This window comes from Podarcis muralis, chromosome 8, assembly GCF_964188315.1.
Source record: "Podarcis muralis chromosome 8, rPodMur119.hap1.1, whole genome shotgun sequence".
Lineage (NCBI taxonomy): Eukaryota > Metazoa > Chordata > Lepidosauria > Squamata > Lacertidae > Podarcis > Podarcis muralis.
Genome location: NC_135662.1, coordinates 68,537,486 through 68,557,197, shown reverse-complemented (window position 1 = coordinate 68,557,197; position 19,712 = coordinate 68,537,486). Strand labels below are relative to the sequence as shown.

At 44.4% G+C, this 19,712-nt stretch overlaps 1 protein-coding gene across 3 annotated transcripts in view; it reads right to left on the bottom strand.

Annotated features, from left to right (window-relative positions):
* DROSHA (drosha ribonuclease III) overlaps positions 1-19,712 on the bottom strand; it is a 76,416-nt gene that overhangs the window by 28,436 nt on the left and 28,268 nt on the right. For all 3 annotated transcript variants that reach the window (XM_077933341.1, XM_077933343.1, XM_077933342.1), the window contains exons 16-22: positions 18,182-18,289; positions 17,143-17,250; positions 15,888-16,026; positions 13,488-13,548; positions 11,552-11,611; positions 8,508-8,607; positions 1,575-1,677 (exon numbers count right to left, since the gene is read on the bottom strand). In XM_077933341.1, the coding sequence (XP_077789467.1) occupies positions 1,575-1,677; positions 8,508-8,607; positions 11,552-11,611; positions 13,488-13,548; positions 15,888-16,026; positions 17,143-17,250; positions 18,182-18,289 (679 nt within the window). The remainder of the gene's footprint in view (positions 1-1,574; positions 1,678-8,507; positions 8,608-11,551; positions 11,612-13,487; positions 13,549-15,887; positions 16,027-17,142; positions 17,251-18,181; positions 18,290-19,712) is intronic.

The following is a 19,712-nucleotide window of genomic DNA, read 5'->3' as shown; positions in this document are numbered from 1 at the left end:
GATGTAATATGATAATGTTTACCGATATGACATAAGAACATTAATAAATAAATAAAACTATTTATTTATTAATAAATAACTAGAAGTGAGGTTACAGGGAACCAGGCAGAGGGCCTTCTTGATAGTGGCACCAGCCCTGTGAAATGCCCTCTCATCAGATGTCAAGGAAATAAACAACTACCTGACTTTTAGAAGACATCTGAAAGCAGCCCTGTTTAGGGAAGTTTTTAATGTTTGATGTTTTATCGTGCTTTCAATATTCTGTTGGGAGCCATCCACAGCGGCTGGGGAAACCCAGCCAGATGGGCGGGGTATAAATAATAAATTATTATATTATTATTATTCATCCCTGGGATGTATTAAGGCCCCATTATGTCCAAACTGGGAAACTGGCTTAACGTCAGTCAACAAACTAGGCTGATAAGATGTGATCTGATTCTGTTGCACGAAGTGAGAAGCACTTCACCTCAATGCTCATTCCTGGCTTCATAAACTGCGGCTTGTTTGAACCAGACTTCAGAGTCCAAGAGAAGCAAGTCGCATGTCCTGGTAACCACACAAACAGTGTGGTTTGTACAAAACAAAAAAAATTCCTTCCAGTAGCACCTTAAAGACCAACTAAGTTAGTTCTTGGTATGAGCTTTCGTGTGCATGCACACTTCTTCAGATACACTGAAACAGAAGTTGCCAGAACCTTCTATATAGTGAGAAGGTGGGGAGGGGTATTACTCAGAAGGGTGGTGGGAATGGGTGATTGGCAGATAGCTGTGATGAGCCTGTTGACGACTCTTAACGACTGCAATAGGTCTTACAGGAAAAAGCAAGGGGTGAGAAGGTGAAAAATGGCTTTGTCATGTATAATGAGATAAGAATCCAATGTCTTTGTTCAGACCAGGTCTCTCCATGGTTTTAAGTTTGGTAATGAGTTGCAATTCAGCAGCTTCTCTTTCCAGTCTATTTCTGAAATTCCTTTGTAGTAAAACAGCTACTTTGAGATCTTGTATAGAATGTCCTGGGAGATTGAAGTGTTCTCCTACTGGTTTCTCTGTCTTGTGATTCTTGATGTCAGATTTATGTAATTCTTGATGTCAGATTTATGTAGTGTGGTTTGTGTGTGAGAGCCAGTGTGGTGTAGTGGTTAAGAGCGGTAGACTCGTAATCCGGTGAACCGGGTTCGTGTCTCCGCTCCTCCACATGCAGCTCCTGGGTGACCTTGGGCTAGTCACACTTCTCTGAAGTCTCTCAGCCTCACTCACCTCACAGACTGTTTGTTGTGGGGGAGGAAGGGAAAGGAGAATGTTAGCCGCTTTGAGACTCCTTCGGGTAGTGATAAAGCAGGATATCAAATCCAAACAAAGAGAGCATGAAGATGACATCCTGTCTGTTAAGTTTGTCCCGAGAATCTGATATTCAGAATGACTCTTCCCTCTGAAGAGGGGAATTCCATTTTGCTACCACGTCGAAGAGCCATTTGCGGACTTATTTCCAAAGCAGAAATTCTTACAGATACGGGGAATTAATGCTGGACAAAACACACAATTAGCACGACAAAAGCCGCAGCGCAGTTATCTCACCTATCAACGCTTCAAAGCAGTTGGCCATTGCATGACGCAGATCTGATTCTCGACAAAGATCGGGCCCATGAGCATAAAGCATAAATCGATCCAGTTCCAGCTTCTACAAAAGACCAAGACAGTTTCTGTAAGATGAAAGAGGCCCCAAACTACAGACCAAACCCACTGTGGAGATACACATGGAACACGCACTGTTAGGGATATGTAAACGTTAGGGCATCTTCGGGCAACTTGTTTAGTGCTGAAGGTCAAACTGGAAACGCACAATGGGCTGGAGAGCCAAAGCTAACTGGCCAATTTACTTGCACATAATTATTATAATTTGCATGACATTTTGATGAATGTAGTAGATGCCAAATTATAGTTGATGGAAATGTTGCATTAATCCCACAGTACTCACACTCTGTAGAATGGTATCCTCGGGAATGAAAATTAAGCCCAGCCTTTTAAAATGTCTTTAGCAGTGTTAGAAACCGAGATACGAAAGCTAGGAGCTAAAGGGCACTTTAACAGGGGTTAAGAGCTAAAATGTTATGTTCATTTTTCACATGGTCTAGTCCTTCTCCTGCCCACCCCCCTAATATTCTTAAGAGGGTCTCTTCTCCTGTCTTCGGAGAGTAGCTGGAAGTGGGGAGGCAGAAAAAGGTCCTCCTTTCCTTCCACTCTGCGGTTTTAATCTGAAATTTTAGGTGCAGTCCTGCGCCCAGAGCTCAGAAACCGCTCACATCGATGAAATTCCCTGTTGCAAAATGCACCTGGAACAATGGGAGTTTCAAACACTGGTCTTTAGTCATATAAACGTATTTTGAAGTTGCCTCACGGGTTCTGATGTTAACCCTATGCAGATATTCTCTTCACGGGTAGAGAATCAGGATCACACCATTCTGCCCCAATCACACTCCCAGCATACCCACCCTGTTCCCAGACCTTCCCAATACCCATACTTTGGATGTTACATACAATAGAATCCAGTATCGCAGAGCCCAGTATCTACATCACTATTTGCACAACCACCAATGTTTTGTTTTTGGTTTTTTTTTATATTATTATTATTATTATTATTATTATTATTATTATTATTATTATTATTATTATTATTATTATTATTTCCATACCACCCTATACCCAGAGGTCTCAGGGCAGTTCACAGAACAAATTTTTATGGGTAAGAACTGCACAGATCGTGGGTGGTGCTGTGGATTAAACCACAGAGCCTAGGGCTTGCCGATCAGAAGGTTGGCGGTTCGAATCCCCGTAACGGGGTGAGCTCCCATTGCTCGGTCCCAGCTCCTGCCAACCTAGCAGTTCGAAAGCACATCAAAGTGCAAGTAGATAAATAGGTACCGCTCCAGCGGGAAGGTAAACGGCGTTTCTGTGCACTGCTCTGGTTCGCCAGAAGCAGCTTAGTCATGCTGGCAACATGACCCGGAAGCTGTACGCCAGCTCCCTTGGCCAATAAAGCGAGATGAGCGCCGCAACTCCAGAGTCGTCCGCAAGTGGACCTAATGGTCAGGGGTCCCTTTACCTTTACCTATACTATGTTAGTCCTATTGAGTGTAGACCCACTGAAATTAATGGACATGACTGATTCAGGTTCATTAACATCAGTCGGTTTAGTATGAGTGAAGATTAGTTAAATATAACCCATGCACATATTTGAAGCTGAGCTGACATGAGTCTTTTTCCCGGGCCTCTGTCAACACTGAATGCCTGCGAAGGACTTTAGAAAGCTTTGAAATCAAAATCCTTTCACTTATCCGACAAAGAAAAGAAAGCGAAGATCTTTTCCCAAGTTATTTTTTATAGCTTTGCTCTCACAGGCCATTTCGGTTGGGATGGGTCATGTTTAACAGTCAAATCTATGTTGGTCTATTTCAGTGCCAAGGCACGCATTAAGAAAACAACACACTGCTTCCATAGCGATTTGGCACTAGAAAGAATGTGCATTCAACTGTTATTGAGTTTAAACTATCACCCCTTTTTAAATAAAAAAAACCCTGTATTTTTTCAGTAAAGTTCCATTTATAGTGAATTTTACCGCAGCAATTCAGACCTGAGTCACTGAACGAAAACAACAAGAGGTACATCCATATAAAAAGTCTGAAGAAAATGCATCCACAGAACTATCCAAACTGTATAGAAATTTATTCATATATGCGACTATAGCGGCAAGAAAGTTACCGTATTTTTCGTCTCATAGAACGCTCCGTCCCATAGGACGCACCTAGTTTTTTGGGGGGAAATAAAGGGAATCCCCCCCCCTTTATTTCCCCCCAAAACCAGGTCGGGGAACAGCGGGATGGCGCCGCTGCGCCTCCCCGCTGTCCCCCGAACTTGTGGGGCTGGCCGATGTCTGCCTGAAGTGCGGGGCGCTCTGCTTCAGTGCGCCCCGCCCACCGGGCGGCAGGCTGCTATCCGCAGCATGGGGAGCCCTGCGGGGAACTCCTGCAGGGCTCCCCATGCTGCGGATGTCTGCCCGGCGCGAGGGGCACTCTGCTTCAGGGCAACCCGCGCACCAGAAGGCAGGCTACTATCCGCAGCGTGGGGAGCCCTGCGGGAACTCCCGCGGGCTCCCCAGGCTTGCTGATAGCTTCCTGAAGCCTGGAGAGCGAGAGGGGTCGGTGCACACCGACCCCTCTCGCTCTCCAAGCTTCAGCCAAAGCCTGTATTCGCCCCATAGGACGCACCCAGATTTCCCCTTCATTTTTGGAGGGGGAAAAGTGCGTCCTATAGGGCGAAAAATACGGTATTTGCCCATAAACGGAAAGAAGAAGTCCTGACAAAAGAAGAATGGATACCAAAACTTATGGAATATGCAGAAATGGCGAAACGTACCAGAAAAATCAAGACAACATTTTTTATATCGAGGAAGGGAAATGGTCTATTGAATATTTAGAAACAAACTGTAAACAGATAAGAACATTGGCAGGACGCGGGTGCGAGGAATGTTGGGAAACAGTTAGAGCGTCTCCTTCGGCCGCATCACACCGTGGTTTGGTCCTGGGAAATGAGAAGGAACCTTGCTCGAAAAAGGAGCAAGGAAGGAGGAGAGGCTCGTTCAGATTTGAAAACCACGGTTTGCAGGGAGCCGATGACGTAGCTGCACAAGACTATTAAGGAGGCGAAGAGAGGAAGCTGCCGTTTAAACAGGAGAAGGAAGGAGCAAGCTTAGTTAGAATAATATCACCAGAGTGCAGGTTTTTGTTTTGCTTTAACTCCTGAAGAATAAGAAAGAGAATATGCACCACAATGGAGGAATAAGAAAAAGAGGGAAATAAGCAAAATCTAAACAACACCCTATTGCGTCTGTAAATTGTCCCTAATGATTTTATTTCCCTCTGCCCTAACAACACGCAGCAAATTCAAGCATATGCCTCTGAGCACAAGAGAGAGAGAGAGAGAGAGAGAGAGAGACCCCGTTTGGTTTCTTACGCCACAGCTCCACCTAGCTTTTCCGACATGTGAATGTCCTCACATCAAGTCATCTGCTAATCTCCTTCAAGTCTTAAAATCAGAGGCGTTATGTAATGCATACTAATTCTGGGGTGGAAATACATTCCAGAGTTATTAGACTTCCCCCTTTTAATGCATTCATTTTGCTTGGCAGAAAGCCGCTTGAGGAGTTTTCAAAGCCAGGCAGGTTGAAAAATAAGGGACAAGGGAGATTTGTGTAAACCCCAGTTTGTTTCTGGGGCGCATCTGAAAAACCCGTTCTCTACCCATGGAGACTTCTACTGGCCAATCTCTCCTTTATTTCCCCATCCATTCCCCCGGATTTGAAAAACAGCAACAAATCCTGAAGGAGACGTTTGTTGAAACACCTGTATACTGTGTGCAGCATAAATACATTCGCCTATTTAGTTAATTACAGATGGAAGCTAAGGATCTCAGGGAATCATCTGTGTTCAGAATTATGTGTGTTTCATGTTTAATTTAAGATTTCTGCCAATCCCACAGCCCATGAGAGGCCAATCCAGAGGCCATGTAATATATTAGACCTTCCTCTCCAAAGCTTCATGCACAGAGTGGCAAAATAACGGGATTATTTTCCGTGCCACCATTGCTAGGGATGGTATCTGGGTTATCAAGTCCAACTCACAAACAAGGTTTTCCCTTTCCACATTCTGAATCAACCTTGAGTGGCTTTGAGAAAGGACTTCAAACGAGCCAGAAAGACGGACCCACAAATTCTACAAAAAGCCAGGAAGGTATCTGTGCCTTTTCTCTGCAGGGCTAAAGCAACAAACAAGAGGCAAACTAAGAAGAAGAAGAAGGAGGAGGAGGAGGAGGAGGAGGAGGAGGAGGAGGAGGAGGAGGAGGAGGAGGAGGAGGAGAAAGAGAAGAAGAAGAAGAAGAAGAAGAAGAAGAAGAAGAAGAAGAAGACGACGACTCCTCTCTGGACTGCAAAAGCAATTCATTAAGGTGTGCCACTTCGGACCACAAGACCAAACCCTGAATTTGGGGGGCGCTTCTGCCTCGAGAGCTTTTTGTAGCTGAATTGGAGAGGTATAAATCCGAAAGGGAAAGATAAAAAGAGATGACCAGACCATGAGGAAACATAAACCTGCTTGCTTTATATTAATGGCTCGAGAGACGTCCAGAGAATGATGGCCCAAACGTGAAGCTTGGATGGGCATTGTGGGGGTAAAGAACAACAAAGTGTGAGCAATTGGACAATTAAAATGGAAGGAGAGGGACTTTTGAGGTCCCCAAGAAATAAAAGGGAGGGGAATCCATGAACTATGCATCTTTGGGAGCGTTAAGTGGCACTGGTTAAAGGAAAGTAAATTGAAAGATCAATTGGAAGCCCTTGGGGCAGTAACTAAGTCACTGCTATGTTTTCGGGCGCATCTAGCACATCTGTAAATCTTTCAGTAGTTTTAAATACGAGGCAGGCTCTGCTTTATGGCTGCGCTCAGAAGCAGCGCTGGCGAGGAACAATTTTTAAGCATACAGTGGTACCTCGGGTTAAGAACTTAATTCGTTCCGGAGGTCCGTTCTTAACCTGAAACTGTTCTTAACCTGAAGCACCACTTTAGCTAATGGGGCCTCCTGCTGCTGCCACACCGCCGGAGCACGATTTCTGTTCTAATCCTGAAGCAAAGTTCTTAACCTGAGGTACTATTTCTGGGTTAGAGGAGTCTGTAACCTGAAGCATCTGTAACCCGAGGTACCACTGTACAAAAGAGAGGGTTACAAACAGAGGTCTGGATTCTATTTTGTTTTTTTAAAAAAATCTAAATTCATAAACGAAGAAAAATAGGGACATACATCTCAAACTATCTGGGGTGCAGAGCTCTTATTTAGTTAAGTGGAGCTTTGCCTAACATGGCGATGGGGGAAAAATTCCCTGCTAAACTCCAGATAAAGCCGATCTGAGTTGGCTGGCTGGGGAGGACACACGACGTCATTGCATAAGGTGAAAAAAAGATCTAAAATTGAGAAGCATGGAAGAATGACAGAAAGAATTGGCTAAATTATTTGCCACCAACTAAATTGTGCAAAACCAGCAAAGTAGTCAACTTGTGGCAGCTAATTGGTAATTGTATGCTTCCTCTGAAGCCTGGAATATTAGTCATTGTCACCAAGAGGGATGACTTTCCTATTGCCGAAACCCATTGTGACGGTTCTGACCTTCTCAACCTGATCTGCTTCAAACAGGTCTTCCCTTCCGACGTGCCACCACTGCAATGTTTTGCAAGGTTCTTTAAAACCACTGTTTACTTTCACGAGCCTGTGATAAAAGCAGGTTGCAGGTAGCCTATTTCGGAACAAGGACCCACCTGTAACCTTAAGACACATTGACATCCTTTTACTGTGCAATTTTTGTCTTTCTCCCACTTTCTGCACTCTCCATTTTTTTTATTACAAGCCTCTTTAAACTATCAACTCAGACCGAGTTACGCATCCCATTTTGGCATAGCTGAGCTGGCAGAGCATGAAAGACTCTTAATCTCAAGGTCGTGGGTTCAAGCCCCCTGTTGGGCAAAAGATTCCAGCATTGCAGGGGGTTGGATTCTGGTTCCTTCCAACTCTGCAGTTCTATGACTCTTAATAATAATAATAATAATAATAATAATAATAATAATAATAATAATAATATCCCACCCATCTGGCTGGGTTTCCCCAGCCACTCTGGGCGGCTATATATGAGGCATATTGTATAAATAAATATTTTCCCCAATGTAAGACCAACTAACTGCGTGAGTTCCCCCACCCACCCACCCAAGAACTCTCGCAATATTTAAATTACATTTTAAAATATATTACCATGTCAGCCCGTGTCTTTAGGCTGAAGAGCGGAGGGGGGAAATGTTTATTTAATTATATAAATAGTAAACAGACACATAATCCTGGGCCAAATGCTTTTTTCTTTCCTTTTTTTTTTTGCCCTCCATTGTCTATCTGCTCCAGTCCACTTTCTCTACCATGTTACATAGACGGAACAATTTAATTGTTAATGCCCCTTTCGTAAGCTGGGTTTAAAAGGGGACACACGTAAAGTGAATTGTGCCCAAAAGAAAACACTCCATGCATATTCCGAAGCATAGTCATCTCCCACTGAAAGCTCCTAATTAAACTCCTAATTTAAGTACCTTTAAAAAGAAAAAAAGAAAACATCTAAAGCATATTGGTCAGATTCTTGTAGCACATTGCAAGGCCTCAGAAGCACAAAGCGGCGTTTTCTGCCCCCAACCCTAATTATGGCCCCTCATTTGGAGGCTGCTTCTCAAAATATCTTGACTCCAAGGCGCACCCAGTTGGGTCCTGTTTCTAATAAGATTTAAAACTTCAGAAGATCTTCTGCCTACAAGGAGATTGCAGTGCGGCCCCAAGAAAACACAAGTGTGGATCGCCCACCTTCACTTAATGAATCTATCTTGGCAATTCAAAGCCAATTCAAACTGTGGGGGACAAAATTTGTTAAGTTACCTTGGCCAGCATGGCAAGGTGTTGGTTCTGAACGATGGCAGTGCGGTACGTGGCTAAGCCCCCTTCCTCTAGACTTGGAAACAGGTAGTACAAATGAACACTGGAAAGAAAGGAGAAAAGGCACATCAAAAGCCATAAATCTCTCAACGGCAGAGACACTTAACAGGTTATTTCAGCAGCTGCCTCTCCCCGCAAGAAACCATCATTGTCTGCTCTTATGCACAAGGCAAAAACGTTTTCATGAACCTAGGCGTTTGGTCCTTAATATGGCACAGGAGTGGGGGAAGCTTTGGTCCTCCAGTTGTTACTGAACTACAACTCCCATCAGCTTCCACAAACAAGGGTGATAGGCAGGGATTGTGGGCTTTATAGTTCAGGAACATCTGAAAGGCAAAAGGTTCCCCACATTTGATATAGAGGATACTTACCGTACTTTTCTGTGTATAAGACGGGGTTGGTTTTTTTACTATAAAATAAGGTTTAAAAACCGGGGGCGTCTTATACATGGGTAGTGGGTGGGGTGACGGGTGATTTGTTGGGTTATTGAATTACTGCATCCCTAAAAAAGCTGCACAACTCTGGGTCATTTTCTTAAATTGGAGTCCCCCAAAATAGGGGGCGTCTTATACACAGGGGCGTGTTATACATGGAAAAGTACGGTAAGCTATTGGTCATATTGGTCATGTTTAGGGCAGACTCAGAGAAATTAAGATACATGATTCATTTAGCTTCATTAACTTCAACGGGTCTACTCTGAGTAAGGTGTAGTTGAATACAAAGCTAGGTCGACAGCCTCCTTTTTGTGTTCATCCTTTAAGTTGGTTATCTTGGCCGCACTTCCGTGGAAGCAAGACAGCAAGTTTCAGTGGAAAGCAAGTTCCGCTGAGTTCATCCTAGATTTACCCAGAAGTAAATCCAACTAAGTACAATGAGGCTTCCTCCTAGGTAACTGTGCAAAGGATTGCAGCCGCACGGCGCAATCCTATACAGGCCCCACTAACTTCAGCGAGGCAGACTATCTCTTTTGTGCAAACTCGCACAAAGACCGAGGCGTTTTGGCTGCCAGAACTGCCCCTACGAAGAAAGTTCTACGCTCCCGGTGCCAATTTGCGAGCCTCAGAAAGATTACGTGTAAAAATGCACTGCGGAGGTTTACGTAAATAGAAGTACTCAGAGAGCTTGTTTTTGAGCATTAAATAAATCTGTCCTCCTTCAGCCCCTGCTATTTTCAGAGATAAAAGCCCACATACGGTTTTATGCAAACCAAACAATGCAAAAAGCCGCTCATCTCAAAGTAGTTGTCGGAAGGCACCGATGGCATTTTTCTTTTCTTCTTCTGTAACATCTTAACACTTTTGGAGCCTCTCTCTACATAAGTAGACCACTTTTCCCATTACAAACGGACACACCTGAGATCTGGAAATGAGCTTCAAATCTCCCACCCTGGAGTTTAGGGTGCTACCTGCTGTCACAAATGACACTTACCAAGGAAATGGCTGCTGTTTTCACTAGGCTATAAAATGTCAATTTTACATTATTTTTGTCGGGGGGTTTTTGTTTCTTTCTGAGAAGAGCCTATGCAGGAAAAATGAAAGCCACCTTCCATTAACCGGGAATATGTTAGTGATTTATTCCAAATACACGAGCACGAAACTGCAAACTACCGGAAGGCAAAACGCCAAGTGCGCCATTATGAAGTCAGGATTAATGAGTAATAACCCCACACTTGGGAGAGAGAATTGGGTGGGGGGTGGGGAGGGGATTCAAAGTTTATTTGTAAATACACTTTTTGCTTGAGATTATAGTCGGAAAGATCAAGGAGCTCCGTGACAGGAAGATGACACGTTCCAAAATGATGTATTCCTTTTATTTGCCGGCTATAAACTTTGAAGCGTTTGGTCCTAGACTAGCCATTCTCCCGAGCTGTTATGAGCAACTCTCAATTACATTTGACAGGACACAGTCATCAGCTTTTGATCTCAGAGTATTAAACTTAAGGCCCTCGGCTTGGAATGAAACTTCAAATGAAGACACGAGGCAGGGGATACGGACTTGGCAGACCAAAACCCTTTTGCATCTACAGTGGAATTTTTGGGGGCTGCTGGCAAACTAGAGAGCAAAAGGTACCAGTTGATGAAAGAATATCTAGAATTGGATCTGGGTTCAATTCTGAGCTTAAAGGTAAAGGGACCCCTGACCAATAAGTCCAGTCGTGACCGACTCTGGGGTTGCGGCGCTCATCTCACTTTATTGGCCGAGGGAGCCGGCATGCAGCTTCTGGGTCATGTGGCCAGCATGACTAAGCCGCTTCTGGCAAACCAGAGCAGCGCACGGAAACACCATTTACCTTCCTGCCGGAGCGGTACCTATTTATCTACTTGCACTTTGATGTGCTTTCGAACTGCTAAGTTGGCAGGAGCAGGGACCGAGCAACAGGAGCTCACCCCGTCGCGGGGATTCAAACCGCCGACCTTCTGATCGGCAAGTCCTAGGCTCTGTGGTTTAACCCACAGCGCCACCCGCGTCTATTCTGAGCTTAGTTCTAAGCAAACTGAGATACACACAGGAACATGCTTGAAGCATTTTAAGCGCTATCTAAATTACTTCTTGTTTCTTTTTCTTTTTTAAAAAAGACTTTTGTGTGGCCTATCTGAACAACAACAAAGCCAATAAATTAGTTTTTTAAAAAAAAGAAAAGAAAAGGGACTTGATTCGCTAAGGGCCTCTCTTCCGCATCTGTAAAGCAGGAATGACACCAATTTAGCTTGCAAGAATACGAGGGAGATGGAAGAAATACTGATTTCGGCATGTTTAGCACACTGGAAGCGACACATAAATGTCTACTTTCGGTTTTTTAAAAAAAACACAGCAGAGGTCTTTGGTGTTTCAGAACAAAAATAATTGTTCAGAGTTTTAATTGGCAGAATACCCTTTCAACTGCATGATAGCCCGAAACAAATCAGGATATTTTTAAATGTTTTATTTTAATGAGCAAGGTATGGTTTTATAACAGAAGGTGCGTTAGGAGTGAACCCAATACTCACCTAGTTAAAAATTCAACCACGGCATCTCCCAAAAATTCCAAGCGCTCGTTGTGGTTGATCCTGCAAACAGACAAATGCAAGGATCGTTACACGTGACCCCTATGCATATAAGTAATTAGTGATGGATAAACAACAGCCGGTCAATTCCTTGGGGTGATAAAGCAAAAAGGAGTTAGGCTCCCACTGCTTTTGGTCTTCAACACGCCATCCTCCGATGCCCAACAGTGGATATTTGGGTTTCTTCTGTGCGGCACAAAAAAACCACAGGCAGCCAGAAAGGTAATAAGGCTGATCGCAATGTTGTGTCAACTTATTAACCAAAGGAAAAGATAATGATGTGCAATGGCATGCTGAGACCAGCTTCCGCGTGCCCTGCCATCGCCCTGGATGATTTAAAGAGAAGCCTCCTCCTAGGCCATCTATAGGCTTTTGGCAAGGTGCCATGCAAGAAGAAAAAGAAAGCATCTTGCAGGGAGTTCAAAATCCTCTGTTTGGTACAGCATCGCGGCCCCTCCTGCTCTTTTCCTGCACTGGCACAGAAAGAGGCTTGCCGGGAGCGCTTGGGCATTTGCCGGAAAGCAGGTAAGCCGAGTGTGTTTTTAAGGCTAGAAAGAAATCACTAACAAACAGCAGAATTCCAGGTGGTTACTGCAAAGAGGCGAAAGGTGCAGAGGCCACACATAGGTTTACTGGGAGCAGTTCCAGCTATTGCTGGAAATGCAGTGTTTCCCCTAATTGAAAGCTGGGGAAACCCAGCCAGATGGGTGGAGTATAAATACAACTATTATTATTATTAAAGGTAAAGGGACCCCTGACCAGTAGGTCCAGTCGTGACCGACTCTGGGGTTGCGACGCTCATCTCGCTTTATTGGCCGAGGGAGCAGGTGTACAGCTTTCCAGGTCATGTGGCCAGCATGACTAAGCCGCTTCTGACGAACCAGAGCAGCGCACAGAAATGCCGTTTACCTTCCCACCGGAGCAGTAGCTATTTATCTACTTGCACTTTGATGTGCTTTCGAACTGCTAGGTGGGCAGGAGCAGGGACTGAGCAACGGGAGCTCACCCTGTCGCGGGGATTTGAACCGCCGACCTTCTGATCGGCAAGTCCTAGGCTCTGTCTAGGCCCACAGTGCCACCTGTGCCCCATTATCATCATCATCATTATTATTGTTGTTGTTATTATGATTAACAACAGTTCTGTTCTGGTCCCGCTTACCGCAATGGATCAGCGAGCTCGTAATTGCAACAACTACCACCCAGAAACTACATCGTTTGTGTAAAGGTAAACATAAAGGACCCCCTGGACACTTAGGTCCAGTCAAAGGCAACTCTGGGGTTGCAGCACTCATCTCACTTTTCAGGCCGAGGCAGCCGGCAGTTGTCCACAGACAGCTTTCCGGGTCATGCGGCCAGCATGACCAAATCGCTCCTGGTGCAAGGGAACACCGTGATGGAAAGCAGAGTGCACGGAAACGCCATTTACCTTCCTGCCGCAGTGGTGCCCATTTATCTACTTGCACTGGCCTGCTTTCCAACTGCTAGGTTTGCAGGAGCTGGGACAGAGCAACAGGAGCTCACCCTGTTCCATGGATTCGAATGCTGACCTTCTGATTGGCAAGCCCAAGAGGCTCAGTGGTTTCGACCACAGCACCACCCGCGTTACTGCAAAGAGGCGAAATGTGCAGAAGCCACAAATAGGTTGACTGGTAGCAGTTCTGACCATGCGGCACTGTAATATCCTGTTGCTGGAAATGCACAGTTCCTCCTAATTGAAACCTGTCCAGAACGGCTGGGGAAACCCAGCCAGATGGGCAGGGTATAAATAATAAAGTTATTATTATTGTTGTCATTAACAGTTTTGTTCTGATCCCACTTACTGCAATGGACCAGCGAGCTCGTAATTGCAACAACTACCACCCAGAAATTGTTTGCGTACCTGGAAGGAGTTGGATCATCTTGCCCAAGACGTGACATGATATTGATCAAGGTGTTTATGCCTGGGGGGGGGGAAATACAAACCACATGATATTTAAAAGGTAGCCCCATGTAAACAGGCACAATTTCTTTTAAGGGTTCAGCACAAAAATACCCTTCTAGTAATGTGAATTATGTATTGTCATCTGAACAGTAAAAGGGGCGCGGGTGGCGCTGTGGTCTAAACCCCTGAGCCTAGGGTATGGGTAGGCAAACTAAGGCCTGGGGCCCAATCACTTTCTATATACGGCCCACGGACGGTCCGGGAATCAGCATGTTTTTACATGAGTAGAATGTGTCCTTTTATTTAAATACATCTCTGGGTTATTTCTGAGGCATATGAATTTGTTCATTTCCCCCCACCCAAAAAAAATATAGTCCGGCCCCCCACAAGGTCTGAGGGACAGTGGACTGAAAAAGTTTGCTAACCCCTGGCCTAGGGCTTGCCGATCAGAAGGTCGGCGGTTTGAACCCCCATGACGGGATGAGCTCCTGTTGCTCGGTCCCAGCTCCTGCCAGCCTAGCAGTTCGAAAGCACGCAAGTGCAAGTAGATAAATAGGTACTGCTCTGGCGGGAAGGTAAATGGCGTTTCCGTGCACTGCTCTGGTTCACCAGAAGCGGCTTAGTCATGCTGACCACATGACCAGCTGTACGCCAGCTCCCTCAGCCAGTAAAGTGAGATGAGCACCGCATCCCCGAGTCGTTTGCGACTGGAACTAATGGTCAGGGGTACCTTTACCCTATCTGAACAGTAAATGATCAAGCTTATGACATACGTTTGTAAGTAAGGTTAAAGCTTATTGGGAAATGATATATAATGAATTGAAAAGGATGTTGAAAATAACGATTGTCTTTTAAAAAAACCCCGGAAGCTCTTCTTTTGGGAACAATAGGGACAGAACTACCTAAACTGCATAGAAACGTATTCATTTATGCAACCACAGCAGCAAGAATGTTACTCGCTCAAAAATGGAAAGAATAATAAGTCCCAGCAAAGGAAGAATGGATACAAAAACTTATGGAATATGCAGAAATGGTGAAACTTACCAAAAGAATAAGAAATCAAGTTAACAAACTTTTAATAAAAGAATGGAAATGGTTTATTGAATATTTGCAGATAAATTGTAAACAGATAAGAGCATCGGCAGGATTATTGTAATAACCTGCAATTTCATAACAGTATATATTTAAAGTAGATGAATAAATGAGTAAATTAAGTTAATTAGGATATGCAGAAGATATTAAAAATAAATTTAAGGAACCACAGAAATAGGTGGAAGGAAGTCGTTTTGAATTGTTAAAAGAATTGTGAAATAAACCTGAAAAGCATAAATAACATTTGAAGGGGGGGGACTTATAACATAGGTTTGTATACCAATAGCTACCTCTGTATCCCAATAGCCAAGCACCTCTGTAGAATCAAAATCCATCTGCAATTTCTCCAGTCCCAACCCCGTTTGACCATTGCCCAACCTTTTTGGCTTTGGGCATTCACATGTAAAGCCCATCCTTTCCACACCTTAGTCTGGAAAATCTCCCTTTTTTTTTTAGCAAACTATCCATTCAACTGAGATGACCATCTTAACTCCACAAACTTGGGAATATGCCCCATTGAATTCAATGGGATTTACTTTACACAACCACCCTGCAGCTGGTAAAATAATGGGGACCAAACTATGCAAAAAAAGTTTGGCTTGTAAGCCTAGATTTCTACATGCAAGCAGCACAAGAACTCTGCCTACTTTTGCCATCTCGTTGTAGAACAGCAACTGACATTCGGGCGAAGAGAACACAACATGTGAAACGGTCTTATGAGAAGGCATGCTGGCTCTGGTCGGCACCAGGATGCACGACCACCTGGCAACGACACATAAGTATACCTGAAGGAGCGTCTCCATCCCCATCGTTTAGCCCGGACACTGAGGTCCAGCTCCAAGGGCCTTCTGGCGGTTCCCTCACTATGAGAAGTCAGGTTACAGGGAATCAGGCAGAGGGCCTTCTCGGTAGTGGTGCCCGCCCTGTGGAATGCCCTCCCACCAGATGTCAAGGAAATAAACAACTATCTGACTTTTAGAAGACATCTGAAGGCAGCTCTGTTTAGGGAAGTTCTTAATGTTTGATATTTTATCGTCTTTTTAATATTCTGTTGGGAGCTGCCCAGAGTGGCTGGGGAAACCAAGCCAGATGGGTGGGGTATAAGTAATAAATTGTTGTTGTTATTATTATTATTATTATTATTATTATTATTATGCCTTGGGTTCCTCAAGGGAAGAAAGGTGAAATATACAGTAGAGGAAAGGAAGTAAAATAGATGAGGAGAAAGAAGTCAGAGAGGGAAATCATGACACTAGCAAAATGTACCTTTTTTCCTCATATGCATATGGTGGACTTTCCTGTCTCCATATTTGGGCTGCCGGATGCCGCAGTTGGACAAAGAATTTCTGGCATGGTCTGGATTCATCCCGAAGTTGAGGTGATGGCTTGGGTGAGTCATGGCCAGCTGTAAAGGCGGCAGAATCCCAAAGCAAAGACAAAACAGCCCTTTAAGCCTGCACTGCTCATTCTGATCACTGCAAAGCTTTAAAACGGATAGTTGCCGTGAAATTTCAGCAGCGCAGAAACACCCCCAGTTTTCACAACCGATCAAGCAACTTCAGAAGTTTTGGTTGTTCAAATCCTCAGTGTCAGTAAGCGCCAATAGCTAAACGTTGCAACTGAGTTCCAAAGACAACTTATAGTCCAGGAACACGAGGAACCGGCACGGTTAGAGGCAGAGTTCGAAACTCCCATTGTTCCAGGCGCGTTTTGTGACAGGGAATTTCATGAGCGTGAGCAGTTTCTGAGCTCTAAAATTACAGATTGAAACTGCATATTGTGGGGGAAAGGAAAAGGCGTGCACTTTTCAACGTTTTCCATTTTTACTCTATTTGTTCACTTGAAAAACTCTCAATAATTAAAAAAAGCAACAGAAAACTGCACGTGAGGATCTAATTGCTGAAGCCAATAACCATGTAAAAATATCAGGCATGATAAAATCTTTGCTCTTTAATGGCATATTGTCTGACACCTTTGTTTCGTATTCACAGGAATGCAGGTAGACTAGATCTAGAATACTTGGGTTACCTCCACCTTATAAAATAAACAGCTCTTCCGTCCTTCTCCTTATATTCCACTCCTCTCCATCCTTTCATTGACCCCCCTCCAACTAACTCCCTGGACTCATCTACAAGGGTCAGTTAAAACGTTAAAAATACGTTATAAACATGTGACACCAGAGGGCGCTGTAGAGCAATGGGAAATGGCACTGAGAGCTATACTGCCTTTTTTAAAAGTGTTTTTACAGATCAGTATAGATCCAGCCCCTCTCTCTGCTCCAACCCCAACAAGGTCCTCTGCGCACCATGTGATGCCAATGGCCGGTGCTTACAACTCATTCTTTGGCTCCCTGATTGGCTGTCTCCATCAGCCACCGTCTCTAGGTCGGCCTGGTCAGTTCTCTGGTTCTGCCGCCCACAAGCTAATGCAAAATTACCAGCGCATCTATTCCGTGCTCCTTTCCCCACCGCCACAATGCAACTTCAAACACATGGGAGTGCATTTCGGTCTATGACCTTACCTGCAATAAGCAGCGATCTTTAAAAGTGTAGCCTATCAGTTTATCCAGATGCATCAGACATTGATGGTAGCGGATGTGATGAGTCAGGACTGGAAGCATCATGGCATGCTAGGAGAAAGAATTGCCATTATTTATTTACCTGGAACTTTTAGCCCTATGTTTTTTTCAAGTATTGTTTTTAACATTTGATTGGGAGCCGCCCAGAATGGCTGGGGAAACTCAGCCAGATGGGCGGGGTATAAATAATAAATTATTATTATTCTATTATATTATTCAAGTAGTGGTTGAAGTGCTGGACTAGGCCCTAGGAGACCAGGGTTCAAATCCCCCACATTGCACATGAGCCACTATAAGAATGGTCAACAGTAGGTTGATTTTTAGGTTTGCGCAGGTCATGCAATAAGATTGAATCTGCCCAGGTAATTCTTTGATGATGAGGATGATGATGATTTAAACAAGCAACAAGCAAGCAAAGAAAAGTGAATACAGTGTCTCCACTTTCAATTCATGGAGTCTTTTTGGCAACTTGCTTACATTCGGTACGAGACACTGCTGCTGATTATTATTTATTATTTATTTATTTATTTATTTATTTATTTATTTATTTACCGCCCTATACCAGAGGTCTCAGGGCGGTTCACAGAATAAAATCAAAATGTAAAACCACAAAATGCATAATCAAAATAAAAACAACCCAATAACCCCCCCCCAAAAAAAATCCCTACATTTTCAAAAGGGCATAGGATGTCAGTCAAATCAACCAAAGGTCTGGTTGAAGAGGAATGTTTTTGCCTGGCACTTAAAGGTATATGACGAAGGTGCCAGGTGAACTTCCTTAGGAAGAGCATTCCATAGATGGGGAGCCACTACAGAGAATATAACAGAGGTTCTTGAAAAAGAGTTGAAGGCCCTCGGTTTGGAAGACGGCATCACTCGCCACCCCTATCCCAGCCGCCTCATCCGCATGCCTCAGATTTTACACACATAATTAAAATGCATCTGCTTCGTTCGCTAGGGATACGGAAGGGTATCCACTCACCTGACAGACATCGGAGCGGATGCCCGTTTTCCAGAAGCCTTGGCTGCTCAGCTCAACAGTCACTTCACGACGCATGGTGTTTTTCTGCCTAATCTTCTGCAGCGCTTCCTTTACAGCAAAAAAAAAAAAAAAGGGGGGGGGGTTATCTCTGTAGGACCTGGCCTGGGATAGCTCAGCAGAGCAACCTAAATTGCCCCTACGTGCATTCAGAAAAGAGACTCTTGGGTCAATGGGGCTTCTGTCACTCGCTGCTTGGGACATTGGAGCAAAACATGCCGTAAGAAAACGAGAATACCCACCCCCCACTCCCTTGTTAGTGTAAAGCAGAGTTCCGTGCCCAGCGGAAGGATGAGGAGTATGTACTACATACTCAGTATTGCTTTATTTACAGTTCAAAGCAGATATATTACAGAAAGACATCTTGCCTCTGCATCCTCTCTCCTCGACAGCTTGGAGAGAATCACACAGTGAAAAACAGGAAACCAGTGTACGTCACATCCAGTCTCCCTTTCCCGTGAGAAACTCCAACAGTACAGACTGTGGAATGTAAACACCTGTCTCGTGACAAGCCCTTTCGCTGCACAGTGAAGGAAAGCAGAAACCAACATCCCTATGTCAGGGGTCAGCAAACTTTTTCAGCAGGGGGCCGGTCCGCTGTTCCTCAGACTTTGTGGGGGGCTGGACTATATTTTGAAAAATAATAATGAATGAATTCCTATGCCCCACAAATAACCCATTCTAAATAAAAGTACACATTCTACTCATGTAAAAACACCAGGCAGGCCCTACAAATAACCCAGAGGTGCATTTTAAATAAAAGGACACATTCTACTCATGTAAAAACATGCTGATTCCCGGACCGTCCACGGGCTGGATTTAGAAGGCGACTAGGCTGGATCTGGCCCCCGGGCCTTAGTTTACCTACCCATGCCCTATGCTCTAGGATGAAGTTCAATGGCCTTTGGCCCTAGTGCTTGGCCCTAGAGTTCCAACGTCTTTCTCACACTTAAATAATACCATATCGATCTGCTCTTCCACTCCCAACCTGGGCTTGTATCAAACCTGAGTGTTTCGTGTCTTGAAAACCTAGAAAGCTGCTGATGACCAATGTAGATGGTGCTAAGATGGACTGAAGATCCAGCTTGATATAAGGCACGTTCTGGGGAAATGACTACCAGGTTTGTGCAAATAACACATTGCAGGTGTGGACAGGAGCCACACGCAACACCTGAGCGGTTCCTCAAAGGCCTAAGATCATACCAACACAGAAAGTGCCATGGTGTGTCAGATCAAGTTTCACCAAGTCTGGCATTCTTTTCAAGAACTCCAGAATCTGAGGCATCTGTTTGGCCACTGTGATAACCGGATGCTGAATCTGACAGGATTTGGCCTGATCCGGTAGGCCTCTTCTTTTTGCTTCTGTCAGACCCAGGGCAATCCGCCAGAAACTGACCACAGGTCCAGAAGCTCAGCCTTCTGTAGAGCTGGCCGATATATTGATAAATCGGCGTTCAGATTGTGACACCCGTTT